Source organism: Oncorhynchus tshawytscha, linkage group LG05, assembly GCF_018296145.1.
Source record: "Oncorhynchus tshawytscha isolate Ot180627B linkage group LG05, Otsh_v2.0, whole genome shotgun sequence".
Classification (NCBI taxonomy): domain Eukaryota; kingdom Metazoa; phylum Chordata; class Actinopteri; order Salmoniformes; family Salmonidae; genus Oncorhynchus; species Oncorhynchus tshawytscha.
The window spans coordinates 35,846,713-35,863,365 of record NC_056433.1 but is presented as its reverse complement, the minus strand read 5'-3'; the positions used below and the strand labels follow the sequence as shown (position 1 = coordinate 35,863,365).

Below are 16,653 nucleotides of genomic sequence, written 5' to 3'. Positions count from 1 at the left end.
AAATAAAGCTTAACTTGTTGTTAATCCGGCCAAGGTGTCAGATTTCAAAAAGGCTTTACTACGAAAGCAAACCATGCGATTATCTGAGGACAGCGTCCAGCCCACAAATGCATAACAAATAATTTTCAACCAGGGAGTTGCAACACGAAAGTCAGAAATAGCGATATAACATATACCTTACCTTTTGAAGATCTTCTTCTGTTGGCACTCCAAAAGGCCTCAGTTACATTAAAAATGGTCCTTTTGTTCGATAGATTTCTTCTTTATATTCATAAACTCAGTTTAGCTGGCGCGCTTCAGTCATTAATCCGCTCGGTTTCCACCGGTCAAAATACATACAAAATTAGTCCCAAACGTTACCAATAAACTTATCCAAACAAGTCAATCAACTTTTATAATCAATCCTTAGGTACCCTAATACGCAAATATACAATTTAAGACGGAGAATCGTTATTGTCTTTACCGGAGATAAACAAAAAGAACGCACTAGCTCGGCAATGCGCATGGAAACACTACAGCCAAAATGAGAGCCCTTAGAAAAATTACTTCTTCTCCCTCATTTTTCCAAAAACCAGCCTGAAACTCTTTCTAAAGACTGTTGACATCTAGTGGAAGCCCTAGGAACTGCAATCGGGCACGATTTTTGCCCTATTATAAAAATGCCTGCCATTGAAATCAGTGGTAGGATGAAAAAAAAAAATGTTTTTGGGATGGTTTGTCATCGGGGTTTGACCTGCCATTTCAGTTCTGTTATACTCACAGACATTATTTTAACAGTTTTAGAAACTTTAGAATGTTTTCTATCCAAATCTACCAATTATATGCATATCCTAGCTTCTGGGCCTGAGTAGCAGGCAGTTTACTTTGGGCACGCTTTTCATCCTGACATCAAAATACCTCCCCCTACCCCAAAGAAGTTAACAGTGCACTTCTTGATCGCCACAAGCGCTTACAAAGATTGTAGAACTGAGTGGACAAATTAAGCGCTCAACCTTAATCAACATGATGATAAAACCACTTAAACAGGTACAACACTTCCACAAACGGTTGGCTCAAATACAAAATATTTCAGACAATGCCCCTTAAATATGCAAATGAGCCCTCACCAGCACAATCACACCTTAATTGAATTGTAAAGTACTGTATTTTTACTGTAACTCCATACCCGGGAAAAGTTCTGTAAAATTACAGGTCATTTTTTACAGTGTGCCATAAGCACATCTTTAGTATCCTATAAGTATAATTTTCATTGCTTCTACATTGGAACCAGAGGGTTCTTCATGAGAGGGTTCAACATGGAACTGAAGAGGGTTCCCCTACAGCAGAGTACCCCAACTGGCGGCCCATGGGCCGAATTCGGCCTGCGGGTGGTTTTATTTGGCCCCCAAGTTTTCTGAGAAAAAAAACAAATGTCTATATTTTGAGTTTTCATTGATGGCTATGAAAGCTTGTAACAACACCAGGAAATCAGCTCCAATGGATTTTACTTTAGGAAATCTGTTCCCAGGTATTCGCACACGTGATAGAAAGACACGTGACCATATACAAATATAAGCAAGGTTTGAAATAATTATGTTTTAGGCATATATCTGTTTGGACTTCTTGCAGTCTACAAATTATTTTTAATTATGTCTCGGCCCCCCGATCATCTGCTAAAGAAAAAAATCGTCATGCAGCTGAATCTAGTTGACGATCCCTGCCCTACAGGGACAAATCAAAGGGTTATACTGTGACTCCCAAAATGGTACCCCATAGGGACAAATGACTGAACTCTGTAACCAGAGGCTTCTTCATGACAGGGTCTACAGTGCCTTCAGTATTCATACCCATCGACTTATTCCACATTTTGTTGTGTTACAGTTGAATTCAAAATGGATTAAATTGATATTTTTCTCACCCATCTACACAGAATACCCCATAATAACATAATAATTATTATTATTCAACCACTCCACAAATGCCTTGTTTACAAACTATAGTTTTGGCAAATCGGTTAGGACATCTACTTTGTGCATGACACAAGTAATTCTTCCAGCAATTGTTTACAGACAGATTATTTCACTTATATATTCACTGTATCACAATTCCAGTGGATCAGAAGTTTACAAAATACTAAGTTGACTATGCCTTTAAACAGCTTAGAAAATTCCAGAAAATGATGTCATGGCTTTAGAAGCTTCTGTTAGGCTAATTGGCATAATTTTTGTCAATTGGAGGTGTACCTTTGGATGTATTTCAAGGCCTACCTTCAAACTCAGTGCCTCTTTGCTTGACATCATGGGAAAATCAAAAGATATAACAGACTGACCCTAGCCCCCCGACACAAACTACTGCAGCATAAATACTGGAGGCTGAGACAGGAGGGGTCGGGAGACACTGTGGCCCCGTCCGACGATACCCCCGGACAGGGCCAACTAGGCAAGATATAACCCCAACCACTTTGCCGAAGCACAGCCCCCACACCACTAGAGGGATATCTTCAACCACCAACTTACCACCCTGAGACAAGGCAGAGTATAGTCCACAAAGATCTCCGCCACGGCACAACCTAAGGGGGGGGTGCCAACCCGGACAGCAAGATCACGTCAGTGACTCAACCCACTCAAGTGACACACCCCTCCTAGGGACGGCATGGAAGAGCACCAGTAAGCCAGCGACCGAGTCTGTTTCTCTCACCTGGATAGGCAGACCATTCCATAAAAATGGAGATTGATAGGAGAAAGCCCTGCCTCCAGCTGTTTGCTTAGAAATTCTAGGGACAGTAAGGAGGCCTGCGTCTTGTGACTGTAGTGTACGTGTAGGTATGTATTGCAGGACCAAATCGGAAAGATAGGTAGGAGCAAGCCAATGTAAAGCTTTGTAGGTTAGCAGTAAATCCTTGAAATCAGCCCTCGCCTTAACAGGAAGCCAGTGTAGAGAGGCTAGCACTGGAATAATATGATCTAGTTTTTTGGTTCTAGTCAAGATTCTAGCAGCCGTGTTTAGCACTAATTGAAGTTTATTTAGTGCTTTATCCAAGTAGCCGGAAAGTACTGTAAAGCATTGCAGTAAAAGTGACAAAAGCATGGATACATTTTTCTGCATCCTTTTTGGACAGATTCAGATTTTTTTGGACAGTTTCTGATTTTTACAATGTTACGTAGATGAGGAAAAAAGCTGTCCTTGAAACAGTCTTGGTATGTTCTTCAAAAGAGAGATCAGGGTCCAGAGTAACGCCGAGGTCCTTCACAGTTTTATTTGAGACGACTATACAACCATCAAGATTAATTGTTAGATTCAACAGAATATCTCTTTGTTTCTTGGGACCTAGAACAAGCATCTCTATTTTGTCCAAGTTTGAAAATAGAAAATTTGCCACCATCCACTTCCTTATGTCTGAAACACAGGCTTCCAGGGACTTCAACAGTAAGTATTCACACCCCTGAGTCTATACTTTATAGAAGCACCATTGGCAGCGATTACAGCTGTGAGCCTTTCTGGGTAAGTCTCTGAGAGCTTTGCACACCTGGAATGTACAATATTTGCACATTCTTTTAAATATTTTTCAAGCTCTGTTAAGTCGGTTGTTGATCATTGCTAGAAAGCCATTTTCAAGTCTTGCCATAGAGTTTCAAGCCAATTTAAGTAAAAATTGTAACTATGCCACTCAGGAACATTCAATATTGTCTTGGTAAGCAACTCCAGTGTAGATTTGGCCTTGTGTTTTAGGTTATTGTCCTGCTGAAAGGTGAATTTGTCTCACAGTGTCTGTTGGAATTCAGTCTGAACCAGTTTCTCCTTTAGGATTTCGCCTGTGCTTAGGTCTATTCCGGTTATTTTTATCCTAAAAAAACTCCATAGTTCTTGCAGATGACAAGCATACCCATAACACGATGCAGCCACCACTGTAATTGAAAATATGAAGATTGGCACTCTGTGACGTGTTGTGTTGGATTTGCCCCAAACATAACGCTTTGTATTCAGGACATGAAGTGAATTTCTTTGCCACATTTTTTGCAGTTTTACTTTAGTGCCTTTCACTCTGTAATTTAGTTTAGTATTGTGGAGTAACTACAATGTTGTTGATCCATCCTCAGTTTTCTCCTATCACAGCCATTAAACTCTGTAACTGTTTTAATGTCACCATTGGCCTCATGGTGAAATCCATGAGCAGTTTTCTTCCTCTCCGCCAACTTAGTTAGGAAGGACGCCTGTACCTTTGTAGTGACTGGGTGTATTGATACACTATCCAAAGTGTAATTAATAACTTCACCATACTCAAATAGATATTCAGTGTCGGCTTGTTCTATTTTTACCCATCTTCCAATAGATGCTCTTCTTTGGGGTTGAATCTGTGTTAGAAATTCACTGCTCAACTGAGTCCTTGCAACTTATTATGTGACTTGTTAAGCACATTTTTACTCAAAGTTATTTAGGCTTGCCATAACAAAGGGGTTGAATACTTATTTGCTCCCTCTCTAACTTTAAGCATCAGTTGTCAGAGCAGCTTACCAATCACTGTACGTGTACATAGCCAATCTGTAAATAGCACACCCAACTACCCCATCTCCATATTGTTATTTATCTTCTTGCTCTTTTGCACCCCAGTATCTCTACTGGCACATCATCATCTGCACATCTATCACTCCAGTGTTAATGCTAAATGTTAATTATTTCGCCTCTGTAGCCTATGTATTGCCTACCTCTCTACTCTTCTTCTGCATTTGCACACACTGTACATATACTTTTTCTATTGTGTTATTGACTGTACGTTTGTTTATGTGTAACGCTGTGTTTTTGTCGCGCTGCTTTGCTTTATCTTGGCCAGGTCCCAGTTGTAAATGAGAACTTGTACTCAACTGGCCTACCTGGTTAAATAAAGGTGAAATACAAATAAAACGAATAAATTAAAACATTTCAGCTTTTCATTTATTATTAATTTATTTTAAAAAATGTAATATAAAAAATCCACTTGACATTATGGGGTATTGTGTGTAGGCCAGTGACCCAAAATCTCAATTAAAAACATTTTTAATTCAAGCTGTAACACAACAAAATGTGGAAAAAGTCAAGGGGTGTAAATATGCCTACTTTCTGAAGGCACTGTACATATAATCTAAATGGGTTCCCCTACAGGGACAAAACAAAGAACCCACAAGGCGTTCTTGTGAGAGGGTTCTAAAAATCAAAGGGTTTTACGTGGCACTCAAAAGGGTTCCCCTACAGGGGCAAGTGATAGAATGTCTATTGGTTCCAATCATTTAACAATCTTTATCATACCCACAGATCCAGTGGTGAAGCAGGAAATTCAGGTCGCTGGCAACCGAGACGTTCAGTACAAAGTGAGGTTGACTCCCAAGTTATTAGAATTTTGCTGGTATGCAAAACCACACCCATCATTATCATATTTCCCAGCATGCTCTATTGCAGTTTGCTTTTAAGAATTGTTTGTTTCAGTATCTGTGGTTTTGCATGTACATTGATTGATTCATTAATCAGTTGATTTATCTTATGCTACACAAAGATAAATAACTTACAGTAACAGTCAAAAGTTTGGACACCCCGACTCATTCAAGGGTTTTTCTTTATTTGTACTATTTTCTATAAAATAACATATGAAATCATGTAGTAACCATATCAAAATATATTAAACATATTATAATATATTTTAGATTTGAGAATCTTCAAATAGCCACCCTTTGCTTGACGACAGCTTTGCAAACTCTTGGCATTCTCTCAACCAGCTTCATGAGGTGGAATGCATTTCAATTAACAGGTGTACCTTGTTAAAAGTTAATTTGTGGAATTTATTTCCTTAATGCTTTTGAGCCAATCAATTGTGTTGTGAAAAGGTAGGGGTGGTATACAGAAGATAGCCCTATTTGGCAAAAGACCAAGTCCATATTATGGCAAGAACACCTCAAATAAGCAAAGAGAAATGACAGTCCATCATTACTTTAAGATATGAAGGTCAGTCAATGCGGAAAATTTCAAGAACTTTTCAAGAAAGTTTCTTCAAGTGCAGTCGCGAAAACCGTCAAGCGCTATGATGAAACTGGCTCTCATGAGGACCACCACAGTAAATGAAGAACCAGAATTACCTCTGCTGCAGAGGAGGAGTTCATTAGTTACCAGCCTCAGAATTTGCAGCCCAAATAAATGCTTCACAGAGAAAGACACACTTCTCAACGTCAACTGTTCAGAGAAGACTGTGTGAATCAGACATTCATGGTCGAATTGCTGCAAAGAAACCACTACTAAAGGACAACAATAAGAAGAAGAGACTTGCTTGGGCCAAGAAACATGAGCAATGAACATTATACCGGTGGAAATTTGTCTTTTGGTCTGAGTCCAAATTTGAGATTTTTGGTTCCAACCGCTGTCTCTTTGTGAGACGCAGAGAAGGTGAACGGATGATCTCCGTATGTGTGGTTCCCACCGTGAAGCATGGAGGAAGAGGTGTGATGGTGTGGGGGTGCTTTGCTGATGACACTCAGTGATTTATTTAGAATTCAAAGCACACTTAAGCAGCATGGCTACCACAGCATTCTGCAGCGATTTGCCATCCCATCTGGTTTGCGCTTAGTGGGACTATCATTTGTTTTTCAACAGGACAATGACCCAACACACATCCAGGCTGTGTAAGGGCTATTTGACCAATAAGGAGAGTGATGGAGTGCTGCCTCCACAATCCCCCGATATCGACCCAATTGAGATGGTTTGGGATAAGTTGGACCGCAGAGTGAAGGAAAAGCAGCCAGCAAGTGCTCAGCATATATGGGAACTCCTTCAAGACTGTTGGAAAAGCATTCCATTTGAATCTGGTTGAGAGAATGCCAAGAGTGTACAAAGCTGTAATCAAGGCAAAGGGTGGCTACTTTGAAGAATCTAAAATCTAAAATATATTTAGATTTGTTTAACACTTTTTTGATTACTTCATGATTCCATATGTGTTATTTCATAGTTTTGATGTCTTCACTTTATTCTACAATGTAGAAAATAGTTAAAAAAAAAAAAATTAAATAAATACGTGTGTCCAAAATTTTGACTGGTAGTGTACTTATTTCTCAACTAGTCCAATCTGTTAGTTGGACTTATTGCACTTGTTCCTGAAATGGTTGTTCCAGTTTAGATGGTTTAGGTAGTCTCATTTATACAATTTTTCTAACTCTGGCAGTCATTCTGAATGTAGATTGTGGGAATCACTTTTCAGTCCCGCATAATGTGACTTGATGCTGGTTTTGCTTTAGCTTTTGCTGGTCACCAGCGAAAACACAATGAAGATTGATCCGCCAGAATAACCAGCTAGACCATGCTGGTCGGCCAGTAGAACCAGTTAGACCATGCTGGTCGGACCAGCTTCAAATTTATGCTGGTCTATGCTGTTTTTTTCAGCAGGGCTTCTCTTCCTCCCTTTCTCTCTCTTTCTTTTTCCAGAGGGTTACTCCTCCCCCAAAGGCGACCACAGCCCCTCCCTCCTGGTCTCCCCCTCCCTCCCACTCTCGGGCTGCCCCCTCCACACCACCCCCTCCTCCACCCAGGCCAAGCCCCATCTCCTCACCCCCCTGTCTGACCGCAGAGTGCCCCATGCTAGACTGAAGCTGGCCAGGGAGTGCCCTCAGAGCACCAAGCCACCTAACGGTTATCTGTCCATGGGGAGAACCAGGCTGTCGCAGAAACAGCCAGCCCCGACACCCTGCCTGTCCCCAGCCAAGCAGAAGAGGGTCAGCCACCGACGGGCCACCAATGGGTGGCTGCCTGTAGGAGTGCCCACGGAGAAAGAAGTGTTCATTGCGGTGGGTTGGATCAAGAGTTTGTGTGTCTATGTGTTGAGATACTGAGAATTTTCTTCCCTCATACTACCATGGCAACCTGACCATTCCATAGCTTTCAATTGGCTTATGGTTATCTAACTTTCATTTGTCTGCATGTCCAGCCCTTATATTTAGCCTCACAATGAAGTGTTTTACCATTCTATTTTCAGGACAACCAGGGCTACAAGTATAACACAAAACAATTTGACAGCTGTATTCATGAGTTTCATTGACAAGAGGTTACAACAACAACAGAAAAGGCAAAAAGCAAAAAATGACTTTAAATGAATGCTGTGAGTACATAAATGATTTGCTCAATGGGTAATGAATATCCTACTACTCAGTGACAACTGTGTGGAGTTTGGCATTTGTGACAGTAGCTATGTGAGCTTATTACAGTATTATAGACACCATGTCCTGGCATTTTCTATCTTCTATGTTGAAAAACTCCTTACCTTGTAACGACTCATGTGTAGCTTGTGAGCAAAACATGTTCGTGAGACTCTCAGCTTTTCATAGATGCAGTGTATTCGGAAAATATTCAGATGCCTTCTCTTTTTCCACATTTTGTTACGTTACAGCCTTATTCTAAAATGGATTAGGTAAAAAATCCTCTTCAATCTACACACAGTAGCCCATAATGTATTAAAAATTGATTGGACATGATTTGGAAAGGCACACACCTGTCTATATAAGATCCCACAGTTGACAGTGAATGTCAGAGCAAAAACCAAGCCATGAGGTCGAAGGAATTGTCCGTAGAGCTCCGAGACAGGATTGTGTCGAGGCACAGATCTGGGGAAGGGTACCAAAAAATGGCTGCTGTATTGAAGGTCCCCAAGAACACAGTGGCCTCCATCATTCTTAAATGGAAGAAGTTTGGAACCACCAAGACTTCCTAGAGCTGGCCGCCCAGCCCAACTGAGCAATCGGGGGAGAAGGTCCTTGGTCAGGTAGGTGAAACCGATGGTAACTGTGACAGAGCTCTAGAGTTCCTTTGTGGAGATGGGAGAACCTTCCAGAAGGACAACCATCTCTGCAGCACTCCACCAACCAGGTCTTTATTGTAGAGTGGCCAGACGGAAGCCACTCCTCCGTAAAAGGCTCATGACAGCCCACTTGGAGTTTGCCAAGAGGCACCTAAAGGACTCTCAGACCATAAGAAACGAGATTCTTTGGTCTGATGAAACCAATATTGAAGTTTTTGGCCTGAAAGCCAAGCGTTGTGTCCGGAGGAAACCTGGCACCATTCCTACGGTGAAGCATGGGGATGGCAGCATCATGCTGTGGGGATGTTTTTCAGCGGCAGGGACTGGGAGACTAGTCAGGATCGAGGGAAAGATGAACAGAGCAAAGCACAGAGAGATCCTTGATGAAAACCTGCTCCAGAATGCTCAGAACCTCAGACTGAGGCGAAGGTTAATTTTCCAACAGGACAACAACCCTAAGCACACAGCCAAGACAATGCAGGAGTGGCTTCGGAACAAGTCTATGAGTGTCCTTTAGTGGCCCAGCCAGAGCCCGGACTTGAACCCGATCAAACATCTCTGGAGAGACCTGAAAATAGCTGTGCAGCGACACTCCCATCCAACCTGACAGCGCTTGAGGATCTGCTGAGAAGAATGGGCGAAACTCCACAAATACAGGTGTGCCAAGCTTGTAGCATCATACCCAAGAAGACTCAAGGCTGTAATCACTGCCAAAGGTCCATATGACGTTGAAAAATAGTGCATTATGGGTAGTTTAGAAAATATCCAGAAATAAGTTGTTTGTAGATATAGTTTACAAGATCATGACTACAACTAAGTTACTTAGTCTTTGACCACACTAAGTTGTTACTTTGGTGAGTAAAAACTCAAGCTTCCTAGCTAAATTTCCCCCAACATCGGAGACCGCCTAACTTCAGACACTCGCTAGCCGTTAGAGGATTAAATCACCTCGAGCTCAACATTTAAATGGACTGGAAAATAACGGTAAAGACACCCTTCTTACTAGCTATACACATTTTGTAGGACACGCTGTATATTGTAAAATTAGACTCCGCAACAGACCACACATCATTTAATATCCAACTTTTTGCCTCTGAAATATAGCTAACGAATTTCAGGCAAGTCATTTTTTGGGGGGCCACAGAAGGCAACTAGTCAACTATCTAGTAAACACTTCAGATATGAGATTGGTGTCTCTTTTTTGAACAGAATTAAATGGATACATCTTGTAATTGAGCAAAATAGTAAGGTGGCCAATAACTGGGGATCGCATTCCGATAATACAGGACATCTTTTTTTGCTAAACCGCTTATCAAAAAGCTGATAGTCGTAGTATTTCCACTGAAATGTCAAACCTGCTAATTGCTAAATTGTTAGGTAACATTCTTAGGAAGCCAATAATCACAAGCTAACACTGTTGAAGGTAATATATTTCTTAAATGCTGTTGAGTATGCCGACAGTACGGGTCCATTTCTCTGATAGAAAACTTCTGATATAGCCAGTAGCTGGAGAATAAAGATAAGTGTGTCGTGTTTTGACGGTGTGTTTGTGGTACTTGTGTGTGTCTCAGGGGGAGGATGAGACGGCTTTGCGGCAGTGTTATGAAGGAGTACAGAGAGACAGTGAAGTAATACGTGTCAGAGACACAGTGCTGCTGCGCTCCGGTCCCCGGAAGAAGTCCCTGCCCTACGTCGCCAAGATATCGGCGCTCTGGGAGGATCCCAAATCTGGTGAGAGAGAAATAGCAGGATGTCCTAACCTGTTGTTGGGGTATAATAGTTGGCTGTGTGTGTGTCCCAGCTAGGGTTGCACATTTTGGGGAATATTCAGAGGTGGAAACTTTCCGTGGTAATTAACGGGAATATATGGGAATTAACGGAAGTATATGCAAATTAATATTAATACCATTTAAATGTAGATGTTTTTTTGCATTGGATATATTTACCATATCATATTGAGACAGAAGCATAAACCTTTTACCTCATCATAAGTAGACATAATTGCAAATTATTAAATCCTTCCAATTTAGTTACGAATTGAACTTTAATTAAATTAGTTGACTCTTCACATGGGATGATTTCACTGAACAACAAAAGAAAGGGAATATTGAATGATCCCCAATGATCCATCGCATCTCCCAAAAAAAAATTCAACATAAATCTGTGAAATGATAGTCTAGAAACTAAAGCTTTGGTTGTCTTCCTCTCAGGCTTCAATGTCTTCTCCCTGGACCTCCTCAATGTCCACCACTTGAACATCAGACTCTGAGGCCTCATCTTCACGGTCACTTTCCAACCTTGTTGAGGATGGCTTGTTGTCAGGCCCAAAAAGCCTCAAATTTGCCCAACTGGCCATTTTCCAAACCCTTGTATTGGTCAGCCTGTTGCGTGCTTTGGTGTGTGTGTTCCCAAACAAGGACCAGTTGCACTCTGAGGCGGCTGATGTTGGTGGGATTTAGAGGATGATGGAGGCAACAAAGTCCCTTCCACTAGGTGGCCGATGAGATATGTTGGCACGACTGCCATCTTACATCTCCATCCCAAAGCCCTTGCTTGGAAGTGTACTTCGCTAGACTGCCAAGAACCTTTCCCTCATCCAAACCAAGGTGGCGAGACACGGTAGTGATGACACCATAGGCCTTGTTGATCTCTGCACCAGACAGGATGCTCTTTCCAGCATACTTGGGGTCCAACATGTATGGGCTTCAGGCAGAAGTCTTCACACTTTTTGATGTATTTCAGAACTGCAGTTTCCTCTGCTTGGAGCAACAGTGAAGTGGGCAGAGCCGTACGGATTTCTTCTCTTACATTTATCTGCAAGCAGAGTCTGAACATCAGACAGGATGGCATGGTCTCCTTCAATCCATGCAATGGCTACTGCTATAGGTTTCAGGCTGCTTACCACTCTCTCCCAAAATACATCATCCAGGAGAATCCTCTTGATGGGGCTATCCATATCAGCAGACTGATATGGCCATTTCTTGGAGAGACTCTTTCCACTCCAGGAGACTGTCAAACATGATGACAACACCACCCCAACGGGCGTTGCTGGGCAGCTTCAATGTGGTGCTCTTATTCTTCTCACTTTGCTTGGTGAGGTAGATTGCTGCTATAACTTGATAATCCTTCACATACCAAACCATTTCCTTGGCTCTCTTGTAAAGTGTATCCATTGTTTTCAGTGCCATGATGTCCTTGAGGAGCAGATTCAATGCATGAGCAGCACAGCCATTGGGTGTGATGTGAGGGTAGGACTCCTCCACTTTAGACCAAGTAGCCTTCATGTTCACAGCATTGTCTGTCACCAGTGCAAATACATTCTGTGGTCCAAGGTCATTGATGACTGCCTTCAGCTCATCTGCAATGTAGAGACCGGTGTGTCTGTGCTCTTGTAGAATACTGGTTGAGGGGTGGAGATGATGTAGTTAATTATTCCTTGCCCACGAACATTCGACCACCCATCAGAGAGGATTGCAATACAGTCTGCTTTCTCTATGATTTGCTTGACCTTTACTTGAACTCTGTTGAACTCGGCATCCAGCAAATGAGTAGATAAAGCATGTCTGGTTTGAGGGGTGTATGCTGGGTGAAGAACATTCAGAAATCTCTTCTAATACACATTGTCTGTGAGCATCAGAGGTGAACCAGTTGCATACACAGCTCGAGCAAGACATTCATTGGCATTTCTCAATTGGCCAGATGATTCTGCATCTTTGTTGCATTCTTCACATATGATTTAGCACAGTAATTGCACATGTAAACAGCTTTTCCTTCTACATTAGCTGCAGTGAATTGTCTCTACACATCAGATAGTGCCCGTGGCATTTTCCTGTTAAGATTTTGAAAAAAAATGAGTAAAAAAAAAACAAATACAATTCAATGTTCAGATAAATAGTTAAGCAGTTAGACAACTGCTTTGTAAGATACATGTTAAACACACTTTGCTGTAGGCTACTATTTACTAGTTTTAAAAAAATCATGTATGTCATATAAAATATATTCACCCCACCCAGTATTGTAATCAAAACTTACTAGACAGCTTGTGATGACAGTGTAGTAGTGTGAGCTCAATAGCATCTCATTAGTGTGCAATATATTGAGAATCAGCTGTACATGTGATGGAGGAAATCACTGTACATGTGATGGAAGAGTGCACTGCACATGTGATGGAAGAGTGCACTGCACATGTGATGGAAGAAATCAGTGTGCATGCAGAGGGTTGCAATTCTATTGAATTGGGGAAAGTTTAACCAAAATATGCCACAAGACCTAGAATTGCCTTATGTGTATCCCACAAAAAAAAGGTTCACTGTTATAAGTAAATTTTTCTGATGAATTTAAGCTAAATTCCCAGGCTTAACTTTCCATGGACAAATTCAGGAAATTTACCGTAAAGTTTCCAACCCTTTTCAACCCTAGTCCCAGCTAGCACAACGTTCTGAGAACCATGTTTCTTAGAGGTTGGTGAGAGCGTGGTTGTCCTATGTTTATTTAGCATATAACCTTCCTGCAACTTTCTGGGAATGGTGCAGGATAGTTGCTTGGCTTTGGAACATTCCCAGTTCATTTAAGGAACTTAGCCCCCCCCCAAAAAAAGTATGTATTGGTATTTCATTACTTTAACAGAACGTTTCCTAAATGTACAAACATGGTTACATTTCATTTAAATTTTGGTAATGTTCTACAAATATTCTCCAACTGGTTTGACATTGGGAATGTTCTCAAATAGCTAAGATAAAATGTTAAGAAACAATGTTCTGCTGTGGGAATTTCAGTACTTCAGCATAACGTTTCCTACAGGTTTCCTCATGGTTGCATTTAAGGTCATGTTCTCAAATTGTTCCAAGAAAATTAAGAAAACTGTCCATAAAAACAACAAGAAAACTTTAGTAATGTTGTGAATATGTTCTAAGAATGTAATTTAAAAACATACATTCCGTTCTCAGTATCAACAAAACTCTCTGTCCTCTATCTTGTTAAGTTCTCAGGTGTGTTGGCCGTGCCCACTAATTCACCACATCTGATCTTAATGAGTGCTTGTTTCCTTTGCCATTGGGTCTGTTTGAATAGACTGTAATGAACAGCTTTTGTATGTGTGAAAAAAAAAACATGGTGTGCTAGCTCCATCCTGGTGGTGCAGTGGACTAATTCCATGGATAGGGAACAGAAGATTATAGGTTCAAATCTCACTGAGGCCTTGACACAATAAAACATGTGTTTGCATGATGAATGCTTAAGGAAATTCATTTCCGTGTGTCCTATCTGCTTGGCATTCAAAATGTTTACCCAAAATAAGCTACCAGTGTTATTGAAAGTCTTATTGAAACATTCAGTGAAAGTTTTAAAGAAGTCGTTCAAAAACCTCCATATAACCTAGAATAAAACCTCCCAGGAAAACTTTCAAGAAACCAGAGTAAAAGTTTCTGGGAACCTCCCTGCAACCTAAAATGAAATATTCCCAGAACAGGCAAAGTGTTCTATTCTGTTCTTAGAATGTTCAAAAAAAACATTCAGTTTTACCAGTCAGGAAATGTATGAATTTGTTCCCACAACCAATGTGAAACCAAAAACATACGTTCCCACAACTTCCAAGGAACCAAATGTGCTAGCTGGGGTGTGTGTGTGGTTGTTGTAGGCTGTGAATGGTTGTTTGTGTATGCTGGCTGTGGTGTTATTCGAGGACCGTTGTTTGTCTGAAATGCTGCTTATATCTGTCTGGTGAGAGACTGGTCGTATTTTTTGTGTGTGTGCTGTTGGTTGGCAAAGCTGTACCTTTTGTTCCTCTGTGTGGTGTGTGTGTGTGTGTGTGTGTGTGTGTGTGTGTGTGTGTGTGTTTGCTCGCCTGTGTGTGTTGACCGTGTGTGTGTTTCTCCCCTCCTCAGGAGAGCTGATGATGAGCCTGTTCTGGTACTATCGACCTGAACACACACAGGGAGGGCAAGACTCCAGTATGCACTGTGAGGTGAGGACAACTCAACTATGGCTCAATCTCAGTAGTCTAAAGAGGCCTCTCCTCATCTCTTCTTTTCCTTCATCTCAGTAGTCTGAAGTGGCTTCCTCTCTTCCATCTCATCTCATTACCTTTGATTGTGTGGCGATTGATAATTGTATGTCTTTCTCACCATTCAGAAAGAGATTTTTGCCTCTCGGCATCAAGACGAGAACAGTGTGGCCTGCATCGAAGATAGATGCTATGTTCTCCCACTAGCACAATACTGTAGGTAAGAAACCACACACACACACACACACACCATGTATCCATAATTAACACTGTAGGTGAAACTAGGCATTCTTTAGCGAGTAATATTACACATCACTGACATTAGAAGTGCTCTAAGGGAGAGACACCTCACTGTAGCATGGTCAATTGACTTGAGGTATAAAGTAAAGAAAGAAAGAGAAGAAAATGTGCATTTAAAACTCACTTTCATTTTCCATATATAGATTTTGTGCCTTGGTGAAGCGGCGTGAAGAGGGTGCGCCCCCTGGCACTGCCAGAGTGGTCCCCTGCACCTCGGACTTCAACCCCCCCGACCACCGCCAGGTTCCTGCCAACATCAACCCTGAACTAGTGTACCTCTGCCGCCACGTCTACGACTTCCGCTACGGACGCATCCTCAAGAACCTGCAGTAGGGGGCAGCAGAGGACACGCAAACACACCCACACACACCCCTAGTGGAGCAAACACACTCCTACACATGGGGCTGAAGGATGAGAGGGGGAACCCCTGAAGTGTTTTGGTGGGACCCCTGATTGACCCTTGACCCCTGATAGGCACTCGGGTCAGCTGGAGGGAGGCTGAAGGATCAAGTATCGAAGGGGGACCACTGATATCTGAGTGGGTACCTTAGCCCCCTTTACAACTGTAGCTAGGGAGCTGAAGTTTTGGCTCCCTCAACTGGAGAACTATACCGGCATGGAGAAGGGAGAGGTGGATTCTTTCACAGAGATCTGTTCCTCCACACCACTTAGAGTTAATGGTCCTGGTCCCCATGTCCCGCTATACAATGTGCATCAACAGCCGTGTTGGTGACCTAACAAGAAGAGGAGCTGTTATAGCAGAGTGACACTGGGCTTATCACGTCATTGTTTTGATGTTAGAGCCTGACGTAATGACAACGTTCTTCTTCATTTGTGTTTGTCTCTGAGGCAGCTGTGATTGTGAGGGCACACACACACTGAGGTTTTATATTTTTGCCGTGTGTCAGAGAGTGACGTAGTGGGTGGGTGTGTGTTCAGTCTGGGCTGCAGTGAAACCACAGGTGCAGGTTCACAAAGGATCGCAGTGTTTCCCCTTTATTTCCCCTGTGATAAATCGTGGCCGCCAAGGAAGTATATAAAGTGCCAGTCAAAAGTTTGGACACACCTACTCATTCAAGGGTTTTTCTTTATTTGTACTATTTTCTACATTGTAGAATAATAGTGAAGACATCAAAACAATGAAATAACACATGGAATCATGTAGTAACAAAAAAAGTGTTTAACAAATCAAAATATATTTGAGATTCTTCAAAGTAGCCACCCCTTGCCTTGATGACAACTTTGCACACTCTTGGCATTCTGTCAACCAGCTTCATGAGGTAGTCACCTGGAATGCATTTCAATTAACAGGTGTGCCTTGTTAAAAGTTAATTTGTGGAATTTCTTTCCTTAATGCGTTTGAGCCAATCAGTTGTGTTGTGACAAGGTAGGGGTGATATGCAAAAGATAGCCCTATTTGGTAAAATACCAAGTCAATATTATGGCAAGAACAGCTCAAATAAGCAAAGAGAAATGACAATCCATCATTACTTTAAGACATGAAGGTCAGTCAATCTGGAAAATGTCAAGAACTTTGAAAGACCTTCATGGTCGAATTTCTGCAAAGAAA

At 41.6% G+C, this 16,653-nt stretch overlaps 1 protein-coding gene across 8 annotated transcripts in view; it reads left to right on the top strand.

Annotated features, from left to right (window-relative positions):
* The window catches only part of LOC112250564 (bromo adjacent homology domain-containing 1 protein), an 86,452-nt gene that overhangs the window by 47,894 nt on the left and 21,905 nt on the right, over positions 1-16,653 (top strand). For 2 of the 8 annotated variants that reach the window (XM_042321841.1, XM_042321840.1), the window contains exons 3-7: positions 7,417-7,775; positions 10,354-10,513; positions 14,665-14,744; positions 14,912-15,003; positions 15,227-16,229. The exons of 5 other annotated variants lie outside the window; for them this stretch is intronic. In XM_042321841.1, the coding sequence (XP_042177775.1) occupies positions 7,417-7,775; positions 10,354-10,513; positions 14,665-14,744; positions 14,912-15,003; positions 15,227-15,416 (881 nt within the window). In that variant the 3' untranslated portion in view covers positions 15,417-16,229. Of the gene's footprint in view, positions 1-7,416; positions 7,776-10,353; positions 10,514-14,664; positions 14,745-14,911; positions 15,004-15,226; positions 16,231-16,653 lie in introns of those variants that run through there. One more of the 8 variants, XM_042321842.1, reaches the window with a different exon arrangement.